General features: G+C 40.7%; 1 protein-coding gene across 3 annotated transcripts in view; it reads left to right on the top strand.

Annotated features, from left to right (window-relative positions):
- The window catches only part of SIM1 (SIM bHLH transcription factor 1), a 73589-nt gene extending 62883 nt beyond the window's left edge, over positions 1-10706 (top strand). For all 3 annotated transcript variants that reach the window (XM_036317918.1, XM_036317919.1, XM_036317920.1), the window contains exons 11-12: positions 2332-2734; positions 4998-10706. In XM_036317918.1, the coding sequence (XP_036173811.1) occupies positions 2332-2734; positions 4998-5728 (1134 nt within the window). In that variant the 3' untranslated portion in view covers positions 5729-10706. The remainder of the gene's footprint in view (positions 1-2331; positions 2735-4997) is intronic.
- Positions 10707-18676: the final 7970 nt, after the last annotated feature.

Genomic DNA, 18676 nt, shown 5'->3' on the forward strand with positions numbered 1-18676 from the left:
ACACACACACACACATACACACACACACACACTAGGGGCCTGGTGCATGAAATTCATGCACTGTGGTGGGGGGGTGTCCCTCAGCCCAGCCTGCCCCCTCTCACATATTGGGAGCCCTCAGGAGATGTCCTATTGACAGCTTAGGCCGGCTCCCTGCTCCCCTTGGGGATAAGGCCTAAGCCGCAGTCTGGCCTCCCATTGTGGGAGGTGACCAGGCTGATCAGGTTAAGGCACCAGCCCCATCACCCGGCTGCTGCAGCCACTGCCAGTCACCGCAGCCACCAAGGTTTTTTCATCAACACGGACTCCAGTCCCTTCACCATGAAAAAATGACAACTTTCTTTAGGCATTTTCAAGAGGTGTCTTTCATATAATAATAATTTCTTTATTATTTTTTTATCCTCACCTGAGGATATGTTTCCATTGATTTTTAGAGAATGTGGAAGAGAAAGGGAAAGAAAGAGAGAAACATCAAAGTGAGAGGAACACTTTGATTGGTTACATCCTGCATGAGCCCTGACCTGGGCCCCGGCCAGGGAGGAGCCTGCAATATAGGTACATGCCCTTGGTCAGAATTGAACTCAGACCCTGCCATTGGCAGGCCAAGGCATTAACCACTGAGCGAAACTGGCTAGGGCAGGATATGACATTTCTTAGCCCTCCAGCAGCAGACCTTCATTTTTTTTCGCCAGGAGTGTGGTGAAAAACCCTAGATCACCTTTTTGGATTCTTATTACCCAAGTTACTAAGAATATTACCAGTGGCATACAGAGAGCTTAACCAATGAGCGATCAGAAAAGGTGTTTCCTCTGTAGTTGACACCAATCACTGGCTTGCCACCCCCCCCCCCCGCCCCCAGCCCCAGGCCTGATGCCTCTGGCCCAGGCTTCAGGCCTGGGCAGGGGACCCCCATCTCCCTCCCATCACTGGCTCCACCCTCACTCAGGCCTGATGCCTCAGCCAGAGGCGTCGACCCCCATCACCCTCTGGTCACAGGATCGGCCCCTTGCCCAGACTTGACGCCTCCGCCAGAGGTGTCAGGCCTGGGCAGGAGACCCCCATCTTCCCCCGATCACCGGCTTCTGGGTGGCTTCTGGGGCCGGCCTGTGGTCCAGGATGGTGGCTCACGCTGGCGGCTGCGCTGTCCTGCCCTGCCTGCAGTATGCCAATTAGTTGCCATCTTTGTTGGTGGTTAATTTGCTTATCATGCTGATTAGCCAATGGGAGGTGTAGCGAAGGTACGGTCAATTACCATGTTTGTCTATTATTAGATAGGATATACAATGATTAGCACATTGACGGCACATAGTAAGTTCTCAATAAATGGCATTTATTACTATCATAGCAGGAAATCTCCATTATAGTACTAGACTTTTGTTTGGCATTAGGGAACTGAAAATAGATAGAAATTAAATTACTAATTTTAGTGACTCTTGAGGACCTTCAAACTGAGCATATCTCCTAGGGAGGTCTGCTGAGCCTTTTACGTTTCTTTCAACAACAGACCAAATACTCTGGCAACAAGTAAACAGCGTGATTCCAACAAGGCACAGCATGGCCTGCAGCTGTGTTTTCCTGATGATCCTACACATACTTGAAGTTTACTTTAGAAAGCAAGAAACACACACAGTGAATAGGGACAGCTTAGATGGGCAAGACTTTTTAAAAGTTATATTGCAATTAACTTAGGTAAGCATTTATGAACTCTCCTACCATGTAGCCAGCACAGCCCTCAGAGAGTTAACAGTCCCATGTAAAGAGTTAGGGTGCAGCATGTAGATGCCTTCCTTCATCCTTATTTTTTTTGTCTGCATTTTTTAGTTCAGAAAAAAGATTTGAAAAGCAAATAGAATAAAATATGAAGCTTTCTTGGACATTCCCTTGGCAATATCATTTAGGTAGTGATGGAGAATTTTGGTTTGAATCTTGGCTCTGCCACCTGCTAACCCCATGGCCTTGGGCAAATCTTTTCCCTCTTTGGGCCTTCCCTTCCCTTCCCTGTCCATACAATGGGTTACTAATATTTCCATTAAAGGGTTCATATAAGAACTCCATGGAGAGTGTAATTCACACCAAGCACTTTCATGAGTGCCTGGTATTAATTTCACCCAGGTTGGTTATTATTATTATCTGTATTTCCTCCTTTCCGCAGCCAGAAGGATTTTGTTTTGCATGACTGCTTACTGATTGCAAGTCAGGGGTGCCCTGCTGGTGCTAGAGTGAGTCTTGATTTGGTGCCTTAAGCCCAATACATTATTAGGGGTGCTTGGTGCTTACAGAGTAAAAAGGCTATTTTTTAAAGATGTACGTTTTCTACCCTCTCGGTTTCAGTATTCGGGATTTCACACGGAGAGATCAGAATCTGATCACGACAGCCAGTGGGGCGGAAGTCCCCTGACAGACACGGCCTCCCCGCAGCTCCTGGACCCCACGGACAGACCAGGCTCGCAGCACGACGCGTCCTGCGCCTACAGGCAGTTCTCGGACCGCAGTGCGCTCTGCTACGGATTCGCGCTGGACCACTCCAGGATGGTGGAGGAGAGGCACTTCCACACCCAGGCCTGCGAGGGGGGCCGCTGCGAGGCCGGCAGGTACTTCCTGGGGACGCCGCAGGCCGGGAGGGAGCCCTGGTGGGGCTCCCGCGCAGCCCTGCCCCTGACCAAGGCCTCCCCAGAAAGCCGAGAAGCCTATGAAAACAGCATGCCGCACATCGCTTCGGTCCACAGGATCCACGGTAAGGGCAGCTGAATGACCCCGAGCCCGCTGCAGGGGGCCCCTGGGCAGCTATAACATTCCAGGCTGGACACTGCAGGGACTGACCCAGTGATTGTCTCAAACTCACGCCAATGGGCTTGAAAACACCAATTCCACTCCCTTTCAGAGTATTGACTTTGCTAATAGTTTTGCCAAATACATTCATTTTGGACAGGCGAGTAAAATTGATTCCCATTTTAAACATCGAAGAAGTATAGACATTAAGTATAGACATAAAGTGAATTATCTATTGAACTTGTAGTATGTATGTCTGTACATTTTTTGTGTATTTTTTCCTTCTGTATTGTTATGCTTCAAATGTGGACATCAGAGGTTTGGGGCTCATCTACCTGTTCTCTCTGAGGGTACTGTTGGCATTTTGGTGGGGGGCAGTCTTTGTATTATGGCCCATCACTCAGGTCACAGGATGTTGAACCTCTCTGGCCCTCTGGCATCAAATGCCAGTCACTGCCACCTTCTGTCCTCATATGACAACCCACAATGTCCTCTGTGAGTAAAGGCTGGAGAGAGATGTGGAACCCAGGAGATTTGCACCATGAGATTGTTTCATGGCTGTACAAACACACAGAAATGGGCACTGCTGGAAAGCCCACGGTGCTGCCAATACTCTTCTTTGTTCATTCGGAAGTAAACTGGCCAAGGAGCTCATTCTTTCCGTTTCAAACTCGGGTCCAGGCTGGTCTTTGAAACCTTCCCTACTTCATTAAAAGTCAATGACATTAAGATTGATCCAATGTCCCTGATATGACCCTTCTTTCCGAGTCTTTAGGGTGAGAAATGGGCTAGACAATGTTTACTCACCATAAAGTCTTCTGTCAGATACCCCCAGGCGCTGACTGCCTTCTATGATTTTAAAAAATATATATTTTTATTGATTTCAGAGAGGAAGAGAGAGGGAGAGAGGGAGAGAGACATCAATGCTGAGAAAGAATCACTGATCAGCTGCCTCCTGAATGCCCCACACTGGGGAATGAGCCTGCAACCTGGGCATGTGCCCTGAGCGGAATCAAAACTTGACATCCTAGTTCATAGGTTGATGCTCAACCACTGAGCCATGCTGGCCGGGCACCTTCTATGATTTTAATATTTCTGTTTTTGCTTTTTATTTGTCTCCTTTTAATCTGAGTTTCTCTAGTTTGGGAGACTGGTAATGAAAACCCAGGGCTAAAGAATGGGGTGAAGTGAAAATCCTGGCTTAACCTACATTGTCTGGAAGAAAATATTAGAAATAAAGTAAGAAGAGGAGAGAAAAGGAAAGCAATGGGTAGTGTGATTCAGGGCTTCTCTGCCACAGTAGGCAGTTTACAGCTTTTATGTGTCCCTTCCTGTTCCTCTTCTCTCTTCATACTGACTTCACACTGCTTTGAGAATTACTGAATTCATGGAATATATTTTGTATGTACTATTCCTGCATATTAGATCTCTTCCCTTGGTTTAGATGAGTTATTAACATTTAAATGTTCTATTTATTCTTCACCTTATTTCAGAAACAATCTAAGATAGGAATTAAATATGATTATGTATAAAACTGAGATTTTTACCACTGCATTTGAGAAGACAATATTTATATTTTTTATTGAGACAAGATATATACATATTCATGCACACATCTACACATATACATGTATATGAATGTATATGTGTTATTAGCTCTTAAACAGTTTAAAAAGTACATTAGAGCTTTATTGTAACTCTACTTAAGATACATTTAGCAATATTGACACTTAAAGTGATTTATTTGGAATTGAGAAAATAGCCCAGCCTATAGCATCTTCCTCAAATCCAACTGAAAGCATTTTCTAAGCATCAATTTAACATGCCATTTTTCTAGAAAATAACGTAAACCAAATGCTATGCATGTTTCTTTTGTTATTTACAGCTGGGCAGGTCTGATGATGTGCACACATGAAGTAGAAACATGCTTCACTGTTTTGCTAATTGGCATTCACAACCTACAAACAAGGTTTACATTCTAAAAAACTTGTTATACTTGTTATAAACTTCATACTGCACTTAAAAGCCACAGAGCTATGAATTCCAGTACAATATGTTGAGACTCTGTCTGTTGTGTGAGCCTGTCTGTTTCAAATATTGGTGCACATGTTAAAAAAGAAAGATATAAGATTGTTTGTTTTTTTTTGAAAAAGGAATACACTTACATTTTGCGGGAGGAAGGGGGTGAATTTCGAGACCACTTACCTTTTGCTTTTTCTTATTTCTAGGGCGAGGTCATTGGGATGAAGACAGTGTGGTCAGTTCTCCAGACCCCGGGTCTGCCAGCGAATCAGGTGACCGATATCGCACTGAGCAGTACCAAAGTAGCCCACACGAACCTAGCAAAATTGAAACTCTGATAAGAGCTACCCAGCAAATGATTAAAGAAGAAGAGAACAGATTGCAGCTAAGGAAAGCCCCCCCAGACCAACTGGCTTCCATTAATGGAGCTGGGAAAAAACACTCCCTCTGTTTTGCAAACTACCAGCAGCCCCCACCGACAGGCGAAGTCTGCCATGGCTCCACTCTCGCCAACACTTCGCCATGCGACCACATCCAGCAGAGGGAGGGAAAGATGCTGAGCCCCCACGAAAATGACTATGACAACAGCCCCACTGCACTGTCTCGGATAAGCAGTCCCAATTCAGATCGCATTTCAAAATCCAGTTTGATCCTAGCTAAAGACTATCTCCACTCGGATATGTCTCCTCCCCAGACAGCAGGAGACCACCCTGCCCTCTCTCCAAACTGCTTTGGCTCGCACCGGCAGTATTTTGATAAGCATGCTTACACGTTAACTGGATATGCCTTGGAGCACTTATATGACAGCGAAACCATTAGAAACTATTCCTTGGGCTGTAATGGCTCACACTTTGATGTAACTTCCCATCTAAGGATGCAGCCAGACCCAGCACAAGGACATAAGGGAACATCTGTTATAATAACCAATGGAAGCTGATGTTTTTCTAAAATATTTTGTTCTTTAAGGATCTCTGAAACATATTTATAGTTTAATGCCCCATGACCAGTATTTACTATGCTACACATCATTAGAGAGGATAATTTAAGTTACTGGGTGTTTGACATGTGTTCCTTTGAAATCAAAGAAAACAAGCACTAGCATTCAAGGTTAAGCACAGATAATGGAGGTAAAGTGAGTACACAAATTTCCCCTCTTATTATATGGGAACAGAATAGATACACTTTGAATTGAAAAACACTTGTGTAAGTGAGCATGTGTACCACATGAAAGGACTGATGGAGGACAACATCATGCTGGGATGATCCAGTGACCCTCATGCACACAGAGCACTATCTACAAACTGCAATGTACACTTACGTGCAGAAATATAGACTATGTACCATCAATTCACCCCAAATGGGCAACTTTCCTTAACCTTAGAACATTAAGATTATTAAAGAAATGTTTATTCTCAAGCTTAACTAAGAGAGAGATACATCTTGTAAAGTGTTTTCTTCTTCGTGTTTCTAACCAGCCAACTCATTTGGTTCAGGTATAAATTAGGGAAATGGTTATGGATATGGTATAAGAATGAGTTTTCACCTGGTACCCATTATAAGCAATCAGGAAGTGGTGATTTTTACCTTACTTTTGAGTTAGACAAGGACCAGGATCACATTGACACATCAGTGAGGGTTTTTCTAAGTGAAAGTACTGAGACATTGGGACACACATCAAAAACCTGGAGTGCCAATTGGAAATAGTTAGTGAAGCTAGGAAGGCCAGAGGCAAAACGAACAATTTAAAGTTTAGAATATGTAGTCAACATATTTGGGGCTTATAAAACCAACCTTCCCCAAATTCAAATTAATTCACCAAGAAAAAAAGGCTAATATGTGCAAAAACTAAGGAAAAAACAGTGAAGTGCTACATGATAGCAGTTAAGTTTTTGACAACATTTCAAAGTACAGGTGTGCAAATGTGACAACATGTGGAAAGCCTCCAGCGAGAGTCTAAGATAAAAGCTTAGGCTGATAGACAAGGGATTAAATAGGTAAGAGTAGCACTTTGAACAACAGGTGAAGTATCCATTTTTCTTATTGTTTTTAAACAGCAAAAACAATAAAATTGGTCTTAAGTGAAACTGTAGAAAGACTAGCAGACTAAGATGCCAAGATCTTTGGATTCTGGTTCTAACCATGCCTATAACTTATTTTGGGGACATAGATATATCACTCACCACACCAGGGCCCTAGTATCTTCATCTGATGGCAGTTCTAATGTTCCATGGTTCTGTGGTTCAGTGGTGCAGTGGAACTGAACTTGTTAATCAGTTAACTCTCCGCTGTGAGTTGTCAAGACTGATCATTCTGGCCTTTCTGTACTCATATAGAGGTCTAGATGCTTCATGGCTTAAGTAGGTGCATGGACTCTTTTAGGCATGTTACAGACAACTTTCTAATTCAGATGGTAAAACTGATGAGGGAGAAGAAAAATGAGTAAGATTTATTTAATGCACTATCCTCTAGGAATCAAAGTGAAGTGACATGTTATTAGAGACGTTTCATAGCTAATATTTTCTAGGAGCCCCATGCCTGAAACGCTTGCCATATTGAGAAGGAATGTATTGGAGGACATTGACTTATAATTTTGAAGACATCATGACATTGAACACTCAGGGATTTAGTACTGTATTTTCATATAACACAGTTATTTGGCAATCCATAGGTAGGTGACAATCTGAATGCTGATAATCTGAGAAATGAATTACTGGGTTGTTTGTACACGAGAAAAGTGGCTACATAAAATTAAATAAATATGTCTTAGGTATGATGGAACAACATTGTGCTGTAAATGGAAAAAGTACAAGTAAGTGAGAAAGTTAGTGGTTATATATACTTTCTAAAAAGTTCAAACAATGAAAACTACATTTTGAACTATATAAGCAAAAGTATTCAGTATTTTGGAGAAAAAAAAACATTTATAAGAAGCCCCTGGAATACTTAAGATGAATTTTTGATCATTCTGCAACATGAAGTCAGGTTTTAGGAATGCTAAAGGTTTTGCAGACTTCTGTAGATGGATAAATGTTCAAAGACAAATATCTGAAGAATATGGTGTGTTTTGGAAAGGGAATCTATACAGATGGGTTTTATTGATGGATATACATTCTACCAAAAAGGTCACAGGAAGATGCTGTAAAGGAAATAGAATCTTAAGAATCAAGGAAAATGAACTAATATGAAAGAAAAGACTGTCACTAAAGAAATTTCAGTGGGATATTTACGTATATGGAAGAAAGTTAATTGAGGAAAGAAGTAAATTATAAGTTCTATAAATGAGATAATCAGAAGGACTAATGCTCTTTAAAATAGTATGACCAATATTTTTAAGTGAGGATAGAATTAACTAAATTATATCTTAATTAAAATTTTTGATAGATTGACTCATTTTTAAATATAAACCTTTTATTTACTTTATATGTCAAAAATTTTAGAGTATCATATTTATTACATTACATGTAAGTCCACACAGACCTACAGTATTCTAGAGCTTACATTCTAGAGCAGAATGACTCAAGATAAGTTGAGATAGTTTATGGCAAGGCAACCTTTCAATATATTGTACACATAGACATGTTAATATCTATTTATAATCTACATTATTTTGTTCTGTGCAGGAACATATTGCCTCAAACTGAAGATGTCATCTGTGTTTTTAAAATATGGGATGTAAAATATGTATGTTCCCAATAACTTCATCAGTTAAAATTAAACTTAAATTGGCTTTAGTTTTAATCCTTGATTTCTATAACTTGGTTAAATGCTGAGAATCATGAAACTTGACTGAAATAGACAGAGAAGTATGATTTTTTATATCACCTTGGGGATTCATACAGATGTGTTTTATCCAAGTACTCTTACAATATGTAGCAATTCATTAGATGAAACAAAGCAAGCTCGTGCTTTCTATAATAGTAAGAATATCTTTATTGCCCATTTTACCTGCCTGCCCTACCTAATTTATAAATTTGGATGACCAAAGGAAAAAATGAATATTTCCCCCATCTTTCTTTGGAAAATTTTGTTAAAACTATTATTGAGAATATACAAATTTGACATATTAATTTTGGGTGCATAGTATTATTGTCACAGTCATGTAGGTGTGCTCCAGCTCCATATTTTGACATGCTATATGGAATATAATGGACCAGCTTTTCTAAACTGTAATTGCCTGATACAGGATAATTTGACACAGTGCTGATGTGACATTCAAAATGAGGTAGGATGCAATAAATGGTTTGCCTTTGGTAAATCCACTCATTCTTTCCTGATGTTATTTTATGGGATTCGACTATTTTCATTGGGTAGTATTCTTAATTTTCTCTATACCCTGCTGCCACATGATGCCTCTGGGCAGAGAATCCACTTAAAATAAGCTTTAATAGGATCTTCTGGAAAAAGATAATATGCTCCATTTTCTTTTTAAATTAGGAATGAAGATTGATTCATTAAAAGATCATTTGGAAAATATGCATAGATATTTTAAAATAAAAAGACCAACTAAGTCTGATAGAAGACACTATAGCTAAAGAGGCATTCTGAATACAGGGATGATATTTTGTAGCTCGCTTTCTCAAGAGCAGGACATTACTAAGGTGTCCAGTAAATTCTATTGGTGCTAGAATTTGGAAGTGACAGAATGAATGCTGATATTTGGAAAACTGAGGATTTGGCCATTTGGGGGTCACTTACCTGGCCCATTGGGTAGCTTACACTTTAATATGCTCTCTTTAATTTAAAAAGTTTGAATGCCAAGATCTGACTCTCCAGTTCACTCAAATCACAGGGAATAGACATACATTCTATTTTCTAAGTGAAAATCCTATTGTTCTCTAAGTGATTCAAATTTTATGTACATGTCAGTTTTCTCAAATAGGAATTTGACTAAGACAGCAAAATCTGTTGGTTAGTTTTTACTGGGAAATGCACTGTGGATAAAACATTCATTATCATTCTAAACTTCAAATGAATGACAGAACAGCTATGAACATATGGAAAGGATATCTTACATAGAAAATGTTCTTGGGGGCAATTTCCGTGTGGTGCTCATTTCTTGTGCAAAAGAATTGTATGGGTAGTGCTTAACTCAAACAGTGAGATTGTGCTCATATCCAAATAGGGGTTTGTTCAGAGTTCCTTCTCTAAGATTGTATGCAGAAAGGCTGTATGTGTGTATTCATATATTTATGTACATGCACATTTACATATACATATATGTATGCACACACATGAAATTGTAAAGCAAGAAACAAGATTGTATTCTGCTGTGCTCCTTAAAAACTGATGGTTCACATAAGAAATCCTAATTAATTATTTTAAACCAAACATGTATAGTTTTAATTATTGTAATTTTGCTGCATGGGGCTTTGCTTTCATAAACCTATATAGTGGAAAATTTGTCCTAATTTGCTGATCTGGAACACATTTAATCACAATTGAATTTACACCCAACAACCCTGGAGTGTTTACATTTCAAAAGAAATGAAATGGCGTGAAAAGTTTTTAGAAGTACTGTAACTTTTTCCGTTTTCTTTTTCCAAAGGGGGTATATTTCAAAAAAGGAAACATATGAGTAGGCACTTCAAAAAAGAGAAAATATTTTGTGTTTGTTTTTTTGACTGACATGCTATAAAAAGGATTATATTTGTGAAAGAAGATACTGATTGCCAATATTTCAAATACCATCTTGCAATGTAAAGTTTTTAGTGACATCGTAGTATTAAATCTGTAATTTGAACTTTTACTTTGGAATGTAAAGTAGAAAATATTAGCTATGTCAATGATATCTTGCAAAATGCTCCCATTTATAATTATTTATATTGTAAATAGCTTTCTGAAGTAAATTCGAAGTTAACATGTGCATAAAATGTATTTATTATGTGACGAATTTTTGGTTTTAAATATAGTTACCAATATGCAGTTTGTGTCTGAATTATTCATTGACAGAAATCTTTATAGGACAAAACAGACTGACACCCAGCAGATTAGACCTGTAAAGAAATAAGGACTGTTTTGGTTTTAGATTCTGTTGGAATGGTTAATACACACACACACACACACACACACACACACACACACACACCTTTAAGAGACTTAGCAACAGGAGCTTACATATATGCCCAGTAACATTTAAGTGATGGGTCTAATTTTTAGACACTGGAGGCTGTTTTCTCAATTTTCCATTACAGCATCTTAAGCAGCACATCTTTGGTCTCCACTTTTCTAAAATAAAGCAAGGCATTTGAAAGTACAGATTACATTTTTAATGCCCAAGGGAAACAAAAACCTATAAGATTGAGGTTATTTAGTTTGTTGTCATTCAACAACAAATTAAAAACACATCTCGAATAATTTTTATTTCAGAATTCAAAGTATTTTTTACATTTAAAATGAGGAATGAAGATCAAACAAAAATAGATTTTCAGTGGTTTTCTCTAAACAGTTTTATAACACCCAAGCTTTTATTTCTCCAGAAATTTCTGATTTACCTTGATGTATTCCAGAAATTGTCAATTTAGCCAATTCAACCAACCAACACAATATATTTTTAATTCAACAGACATATTGTTTGTATTTCATAATTTTTTTGACAAAGCTGCATAAAATATCATTGCTATTAATAGTATAGCACTTACCAGATTTTTCTAACATGATGTTTTTGCTTCTGAAAATATAATTTTCACCCACTTTATACTCCAAAATAACTGTACATCCAGTTTAATCCACAATATTTATAGACTACCTATTATTTGCCCCAAATGGGATAGAGAGTGAGAATCTTTCTCATTGTAGGATGTTATGGGAAAGTACATACAGAAGGTCTTTGGTTTTCTTTATGTGCTTTGAAAGTGTAAAGTCTTTACATAATCATAAATATGACAAGTATTTATTTAATCCTTATGTGCCAGGCACTGAACCAAGCTCAGATTACCACTGAAACCTGAGTCGAGACCATCACAGAGGGACATACCAATATGCCCAATTTCAATAATGCGGAGAGTGAGACAGAGTGGTTAAGGAACTCAGTGGCACAGCTGGCAAGTGGTGGAGATGAAATTTCAACCCAAGCAGGTTTACTCCAAAGTTTTACTTTACTTCATTCTGTATTCTTTCTATAATAATAATAAAAAATAAGTGAAAGAAAACAGTGTTTAAATGGTGGTTGCATGAAAGAGATCCCTCAGCCCAGTGGACAGTGGCTCCAGTAGCCCCAGGTACGTTGCTATTCCTCCGCATTACACTGCACTTGATGGCCAGTCAAGGCTGCTGCTCTTACACTGTATTTTGCCTTCCTACTGAACAAGCCTTCTTATGTTTCTATTATATGACCATGATACCAAGAAAACTCTAGGGCACGATAAGCTATAGGCAAATTATCCTAATAGGATCCCCATGATATTTGAAAGAATATTTTGAGGCTTTCTCAATGAACAAAACACAAGTGGCTTAATTGGTCTTTTAAAAGGACACAATTTTTTCCCCCCCCCAACATTTTTCGGATAGTCAACACAAAAGCATTACCTTTTCATGACAGTCCTTAAACACTTTGTTCTGTTTCATGGAAATCTTTTCTTCCTCTTTGGATAAAAACCAACCAAAGCCCACTCCACCAAGAACTGGCATGTCTGTATTGCCTGAGTTATTTAAGGCCTCAGTTTTGAGGATGCTTGGTTAGTTGAGCTTATGGGGCTGTTGCAACTACTGCGTTATCATTTACAGGAAAACTGAGAGCTATCTGACAGGAAGGCTGCCCCTCGAGAACACAGATGATTCCTATGAGACGGCTGCCTCAGTGGTGGTGGGAACTGCCAGGTGCCAGCAGCTCAGGCAGCCTGCCAGCCATCCCGGCCCGGCCTCTGCCTCACAGTGTCAGGGGGGCCGATCCGCTGGAGCACTGCTTGGCCTTTTCACATGATGCTTTATGACTGAGTATGTGCTGCATTTACTAATGGAATGAGATCCAGGGTGGGAGACATGTGAAACAGCCCCTGCTTTGGGAGTTTGTAAATAATCTCTGCTTTGTTCAGCTCCCCCAGGTCAGGCTCCTGTGTGGGGAGTAATTCCATATGGGAATCTTACTTGAGTGCCATCTAAGAGAATCTTGGCAGTATCTCCCGAGCCATAAGGAAATCATTCTCCGTTTCTGGGGAGGATTTTGTGAGCTTTGCTTGGTATAAATATATATATTTTTTAAAAACTGAACCCGAAGAGTTCACTTGAGAATGGGTAATTAGGAGCTAATGTGAGAAGAGCCATCCAGACTATAATTGAGGTTCATTATTCAATGCATTTCTACATTTCTAATTTCTGATTTCAGCCCTTCTATTAGTCACATGCCCATTAGTCAGGCCAGACAGGGCTTGTCTATGGTGCCATGCTAAACTTTTTTTTTTTAATTTAAAAAGTCAGAGACACAGTTTTAAATCAACATTTGCAATTCTGTTACATAATTAAAGGCCATCAATAGCTAAGAAAAAATTTTGATGGAGAGGAGAAGAGGTGGGAAGACCAGCATATCTTTGCTCCAGGACTTAAATACATCTTGCAAGCACCTGTGTTCTTGCTTAGACACCTACGCCTGCTATTTAATTGGCCTGGATGCTTTTCCTGCATAAAATTAACATATGTAGAAGGTATCTTTAATATAAGACTTAGATTGTTTTATTCTTTAATAAAAATATGTTTTTATTGATTTGTTTTTAGAGAGAGGAAATAAAAGGGGGAGAGAGAGAGAGAGAGAGAGAGAGAGAGAGAGAGAGAGAGAGACATTGATGTGAGAAACATCAGTTGCCTCCAGCACACACCCCAACTGGGGACTGAACCCACAACCCAGGCATGCACCATGACCTGAAGAACCCGAAACTCTCTGGTGCATTCGATGACATTCAATCACTGATCCACACCAGCCAGGGCTAGAATGTTTTTGTTCTTGCAACTCGTTTTACTTTCATGAACACTGCTGCAGCCCCACTCACTGTCCACAGAAGGAAATATGAAAGAATTCTACCACTCTTTCATATCCCCTTGGCTGGCTTATGGCCAGGTCTCCAGATCTCCTTATTAGAGATTTTGGTGATGTGCCGTATTACTCCAAATTTTTCCTTTTTTTCTCAAGCTCACTCCATCCGGCAGACATGACATTTTACTTCAGTGACCATCTCTAAATGAGGATGAAAAAAGAGGCATATATCACCATTGGGCTACCCTCACAGTTACAGAAAATAACATCTTCTTGTCATCGAATCTATGGCACCTTATAAAAGGAAGATGTTGAGATCAGGCATAAAAGTGTGTCCTTATGTCTCAGCGATGCCTCTCTTTGGACACCCCAGCCTTACACCCTTTTACCTGCTCTTCATCCGCTCACCCTCATCTCTTCCTCTCTGTTTTGACTTGTGTCCGCTCCTCTTGGAGTTTTACAGAGACCAGCGTTCCTTTGACACATACTCAGGTGCATGCATACACACGCGGGCGGCACACACACACACACACACACACACACACACACACACACACACACACTCCCTGCTCAGCGGGACTCAGCGGCTCTGGACTCAGCCCTCGTGGCTACTGTTTTAAATCCCGAGAGCAACGTGTAGTGAATGCTACTCTGAGTAGTGAATGCCTGAGTGCTCGAGCCCTCGCTCTCTCCTCCCAACACCTCAGCATACACCAGTGTCTTTGTCCTCGTTTCCTGCCTGCTTAGCTCAGGAGCCGGTGGCTTCCTCTGTGGCATGAGGATGCTGAGGCCTCACAGCTCAGAAAGCTGGCGTGGGCATGCGATGGAGCAAGGCCCAGCAGCCTCCGGCGCACAGCGTCACACTCCGTACGTCGTGGCGTTGAGTGTTGCTGAGCCTGGGAGCACAGGGTCATGCCTGGTGCTCTCCCCGCTCATCCATCATCCAGTCGTGCGCCTCCGTGGACGGACATGCCGCTGGCCACTGGCCCCCAGTAGACAAGTGGAGCCCCTGACTCAGGTTCACAGTTGGGGGCTGTTGATGAGGGAGAACCAGGGGCCCTTCCACTCCTCTGCCACTTTCCTGGGTGCTGCCCGCCTCTGAAAGCTGCCTGGGGGAGGGAGGGCCTTTCCTGGACACACCCTCCCCCTCTGCCTGGGCACTCACATTTCTCTCAACTCCCCATGTGGATGCTCCTAGCCGTCCTCTCAGGTCCTCCAGGTGTTTGTCTGGGCTGTCTCATTAGCGGCAAAGACCCTCAATGAGGGGACTGTTCTCCATCCTTCTGTGGCCTCCAGCTCCAGCCCCCAGCACAGTCTTGACACAGGAGAGAAACAGGGCAAACATGTGTCCGATGACTGAAGAAAGGCCGCCTCCTAAACCATGATGTATTGCAGGCTATTTCATCTTGGTCCAGAGTCAATGTCATAGAACTTCCTGGGGCTTGTGTTACCCGAAAGAATAACCTGGAATCAATAAACATCGCCATATTTGCTTCATGTTTTCTTTTCTGGCGAGGAGGGTGCCACTTGCTTACCACCTTCTGATTCTGAGACCTCAGCGGTCCATTCATGTTAACGATTCTTCCCGGTGACTTGTGCACTGACGGGGATGATACGTATGTGACACCTTGGTTCCTGGCTTCTGGTGAGTATGAGCACCCCTGTGCCCTGTCTCTCCTCCCCTCTCAAATCTGCCTTTTCCTCTCATTTGCCCCAATGCTCCTTTTGCATTTTTGATGCATATTCTATTTTCTAAGTTGTGTTGCATGACACAGATCCATTAAAAAATGCTTTCCCCAATTCTTACCCTGTCACTGTGTGAGATGCTACCACACACTCAACGTCTTTACTTTCTTTTCAAAATCCCTCTCTTCTCCTCAAATTTCCATCCTCCTGTTCTATACTATGCATCTCCCACACGATATACAAGGGTATTTTCCCAGAAGCCTTTATGCCATTCATCCACTTAAAAAGCCCTCTGTGTCCCTAGTGAGGCGGGGTGAAATTGAAATCCCTTTACTTGTCACACCAGGTGCTTCCCAACTGAGCTCCAAACCACGTCCTGGCTCTCTCCTCCATCTGTCCTCCCAGACACACCAAGTTTCTGCTGCCCTGGGATTTCCAGTCTTCCTGGAAGGTGCCCTCCTTCCACTGTCCGGGGCCTGGCATGGCTCTTCTCTCTTTGGAAGGCTCCACAGCCATTCTTTACTGGGAAAAGTCCTCTCTGCCCTCAAGGCACAGAGTTCTCATGTGACGCCTGCCGTCTGATTCCATTTGGGAAAGTTTTACACTTCCTTTCTGGGCTCTCACAGTACTTGGTTCGCCTTTGTTATAAAATTTTATGGAGTGTACTATGAGTTGTAAGATCTTTACTAAATTATAAAAACAACAGGCTAGTTAAAGCACTGATACAATCAATGTAGAATGTGTACAGCAATAAAGAGAATACATATAATTTTTCAAATTCTCTTTTTTTTTTTCATTGAACAATGTATGATGGGCATCCTTCTACTTTAGTTTCTACAGATCTCTTTTATTCTTTTTAATGGATATGTGATATTTTATAGTGTAAACTAGAGGCCTGGTGCACAAAACTCGTGCAGGGGGTGTGTGTCCCTCAGCCCAGCCTGCACCCTCTCCAATCTGGGACCCCTCTGACTGCCCGTGGGATCGGGCCTAAATGGACAGTCGGACATCCCTCTCACAATCCAGGACTGCTGGCTCCCAATTGCTTGCCTGCTTTCCTGCCAGTCTGATCACCCCCAACCACTCCCCTGCCAGCCTGATCTACGCCTAACTGCTCCCCTGCTGGCCTGATTGCACCTAACAGCTCCCCTGCCAGTCTGGTCACCCCTAACTGCCCTTCCCTGCAGGCCTGATTGCCTATAGCTGTCCTCCCCTACAGGCCTGGTCCCCCCAACTGCCTTCCCCTGCAGGCATGGTCACTCCCAACTGCCTTTCCCTGCCAGCCCAGTCACCCACAACTACCCCCCACCCCCCCTGCTGGCCTGATTGCCCACAACTGCCCTCCCCTGCTGGTCATCTTGTGGTGGCCATCTTGTGTCCACATGGAGGTGGCCATCTTTGACCACATGGGGGTGGCCATCTTGTGTGTTGGAGTGATGGTCAATTTGCATATTACCTCTTTATTATATAGGCTGTGCTCTGGCTTACTGATCTATTTCCTTTTTGATAACCATCTACTTCTTTCCAATTTTTATTATTGTATATTCTATACATATAGATATATGTTTTAAATATATAACAAACATTGTTGCAAGCAGATCCTTTTGAATCTGTGACTGAATTTCAGTAGAACAGTTTCCTGGAAGTAATACTGCTGGGTCAAAGGGTATTTTCAATTTTAATAAATATTACTAAATTGCCCTTCAAAAACATTGTAAAAGTGGACTCTCCCTCAACAGTACACAAGACTGTATTCTTGTCCTTTGATAAAGTTTCATGTCTTGTTTCATATAGGTCTTGTGTATTTCTTTTACTTAAAAATATGTATTTTTATTGATTTTTAGAGAGAGAGGAAGGGAGAGGGATAGAGAGATGGAAACTTCATCAATGAGAGAGGAACATCATCCATTAGCTGCCTTCTGCACAGTCCCTACTGTGGATTGAGTCCACAACCCAGGCATGTGCCCTGACTGGGAATCAAACTGGCAACCTCTTGGTTCCTGGGTCAACACTCAACTGCTGAACCACACCAGCTGGGCATATTTCTTGATTTTATTCCTAGGTACTCAATAATTTTTGTGAACTACCACATGTGGATCTTTTTTAAAAACTTTTTCCTAACTTGGAATTGATAGTGTATAGGAAAGTGCTTAATTTTTGTATATTTATCTAATACTACTTATCTTTTATTTAACTCTTGTTATTTCTAATAGTTTTTAGTTGATTCCTTTGCATTTTCTGGGTAGGCAATAATATTTACTTCCCAATATTTACAATTTCTTTTTTGATTTCTATATTAGTAAGTTTTTAAATATCAATAACAGATATTCATTTTCATCAAATGCCTTTTGATATTTAAGGTGATAATACATTTCTTTCCTAATTTTCTAAGGTGAAACATTCTCTCTTAATGTTGAAGCATCCTTACATTCCTGGCCAAGACCTGCTCACTCAAACATATTTTTTTTTAATATACTCTGTATTCAGTGTACTAGTGTTTAACTTCAGGCCTTTTCCTCTATATTTTCATTTGTAATCTTTTTGTCCTGTTGGTCCCTATTTGAATATGGGCTCTTTGAGCATAAGACCCATATATTCTTCTGCTGTAAATGCCCTTTACCTCACATAACACCTGGTACATAGTAGATGATAAAACTATGCCTGTGTTTGTGCTCTGAAGACCTGGATTGAAATCCCGATCCCAGTGATGTGGGCGGGTCACTTGATCTTAGTTGTTTATTTGTGTAATATGATATTCCTTTCTCAAAGGTCTTATGTAAAGATTAAAGGAAAGAACATATGTAAATATTTATTACAGTGTTTAGAGCACAGAAAGTAATTAAGGTTAGCTTCCTTGCTATTTCCTTTGAAATAGAAAAATAACCTGGATTTATCTGTTATGGGAGGGTATCAGGCAATCCAAGAATTTTTTTTTTTTAATACACAAGATTATGGGTGACTCAGAACCTCTACATTCTTACTGTAAAGTGAAATGATGGATCTCACCCTTTTTGATCACTGTCATTAAATAAATATTTGTTAGACATTGTATAATTACAACTTGAGAAAAACTTGACATCATATAGATTGTTAGAGGCACACATGATTTTTTTTGCTTATTTGTCTTTTTTACTTTGACAATACACACACATCTTTTCAACTTTTTCTTTCTTTCTTTTTTTTTAACCTAGCCCTATTTTGTCCTGAAAGGGTAGAATTGATGCTGATGTGTTAGGT

The sequence above is a fragment of the Myotis myotis genome, unplaced genomic scaffold, assembly GCF_014108235.1.
Source record: "Myotis myotis isolate mMyoMyo1 unplaced genomic scaffold, mMyoMyo1.p scaffold_m19_p_7, whole genome shotgun sequence".
NCBI lineage: Eukaryota > Metazoa > Chordata > Mammalia > Chiroptera > Vespertilionidae > Myotis > Myotis myotis.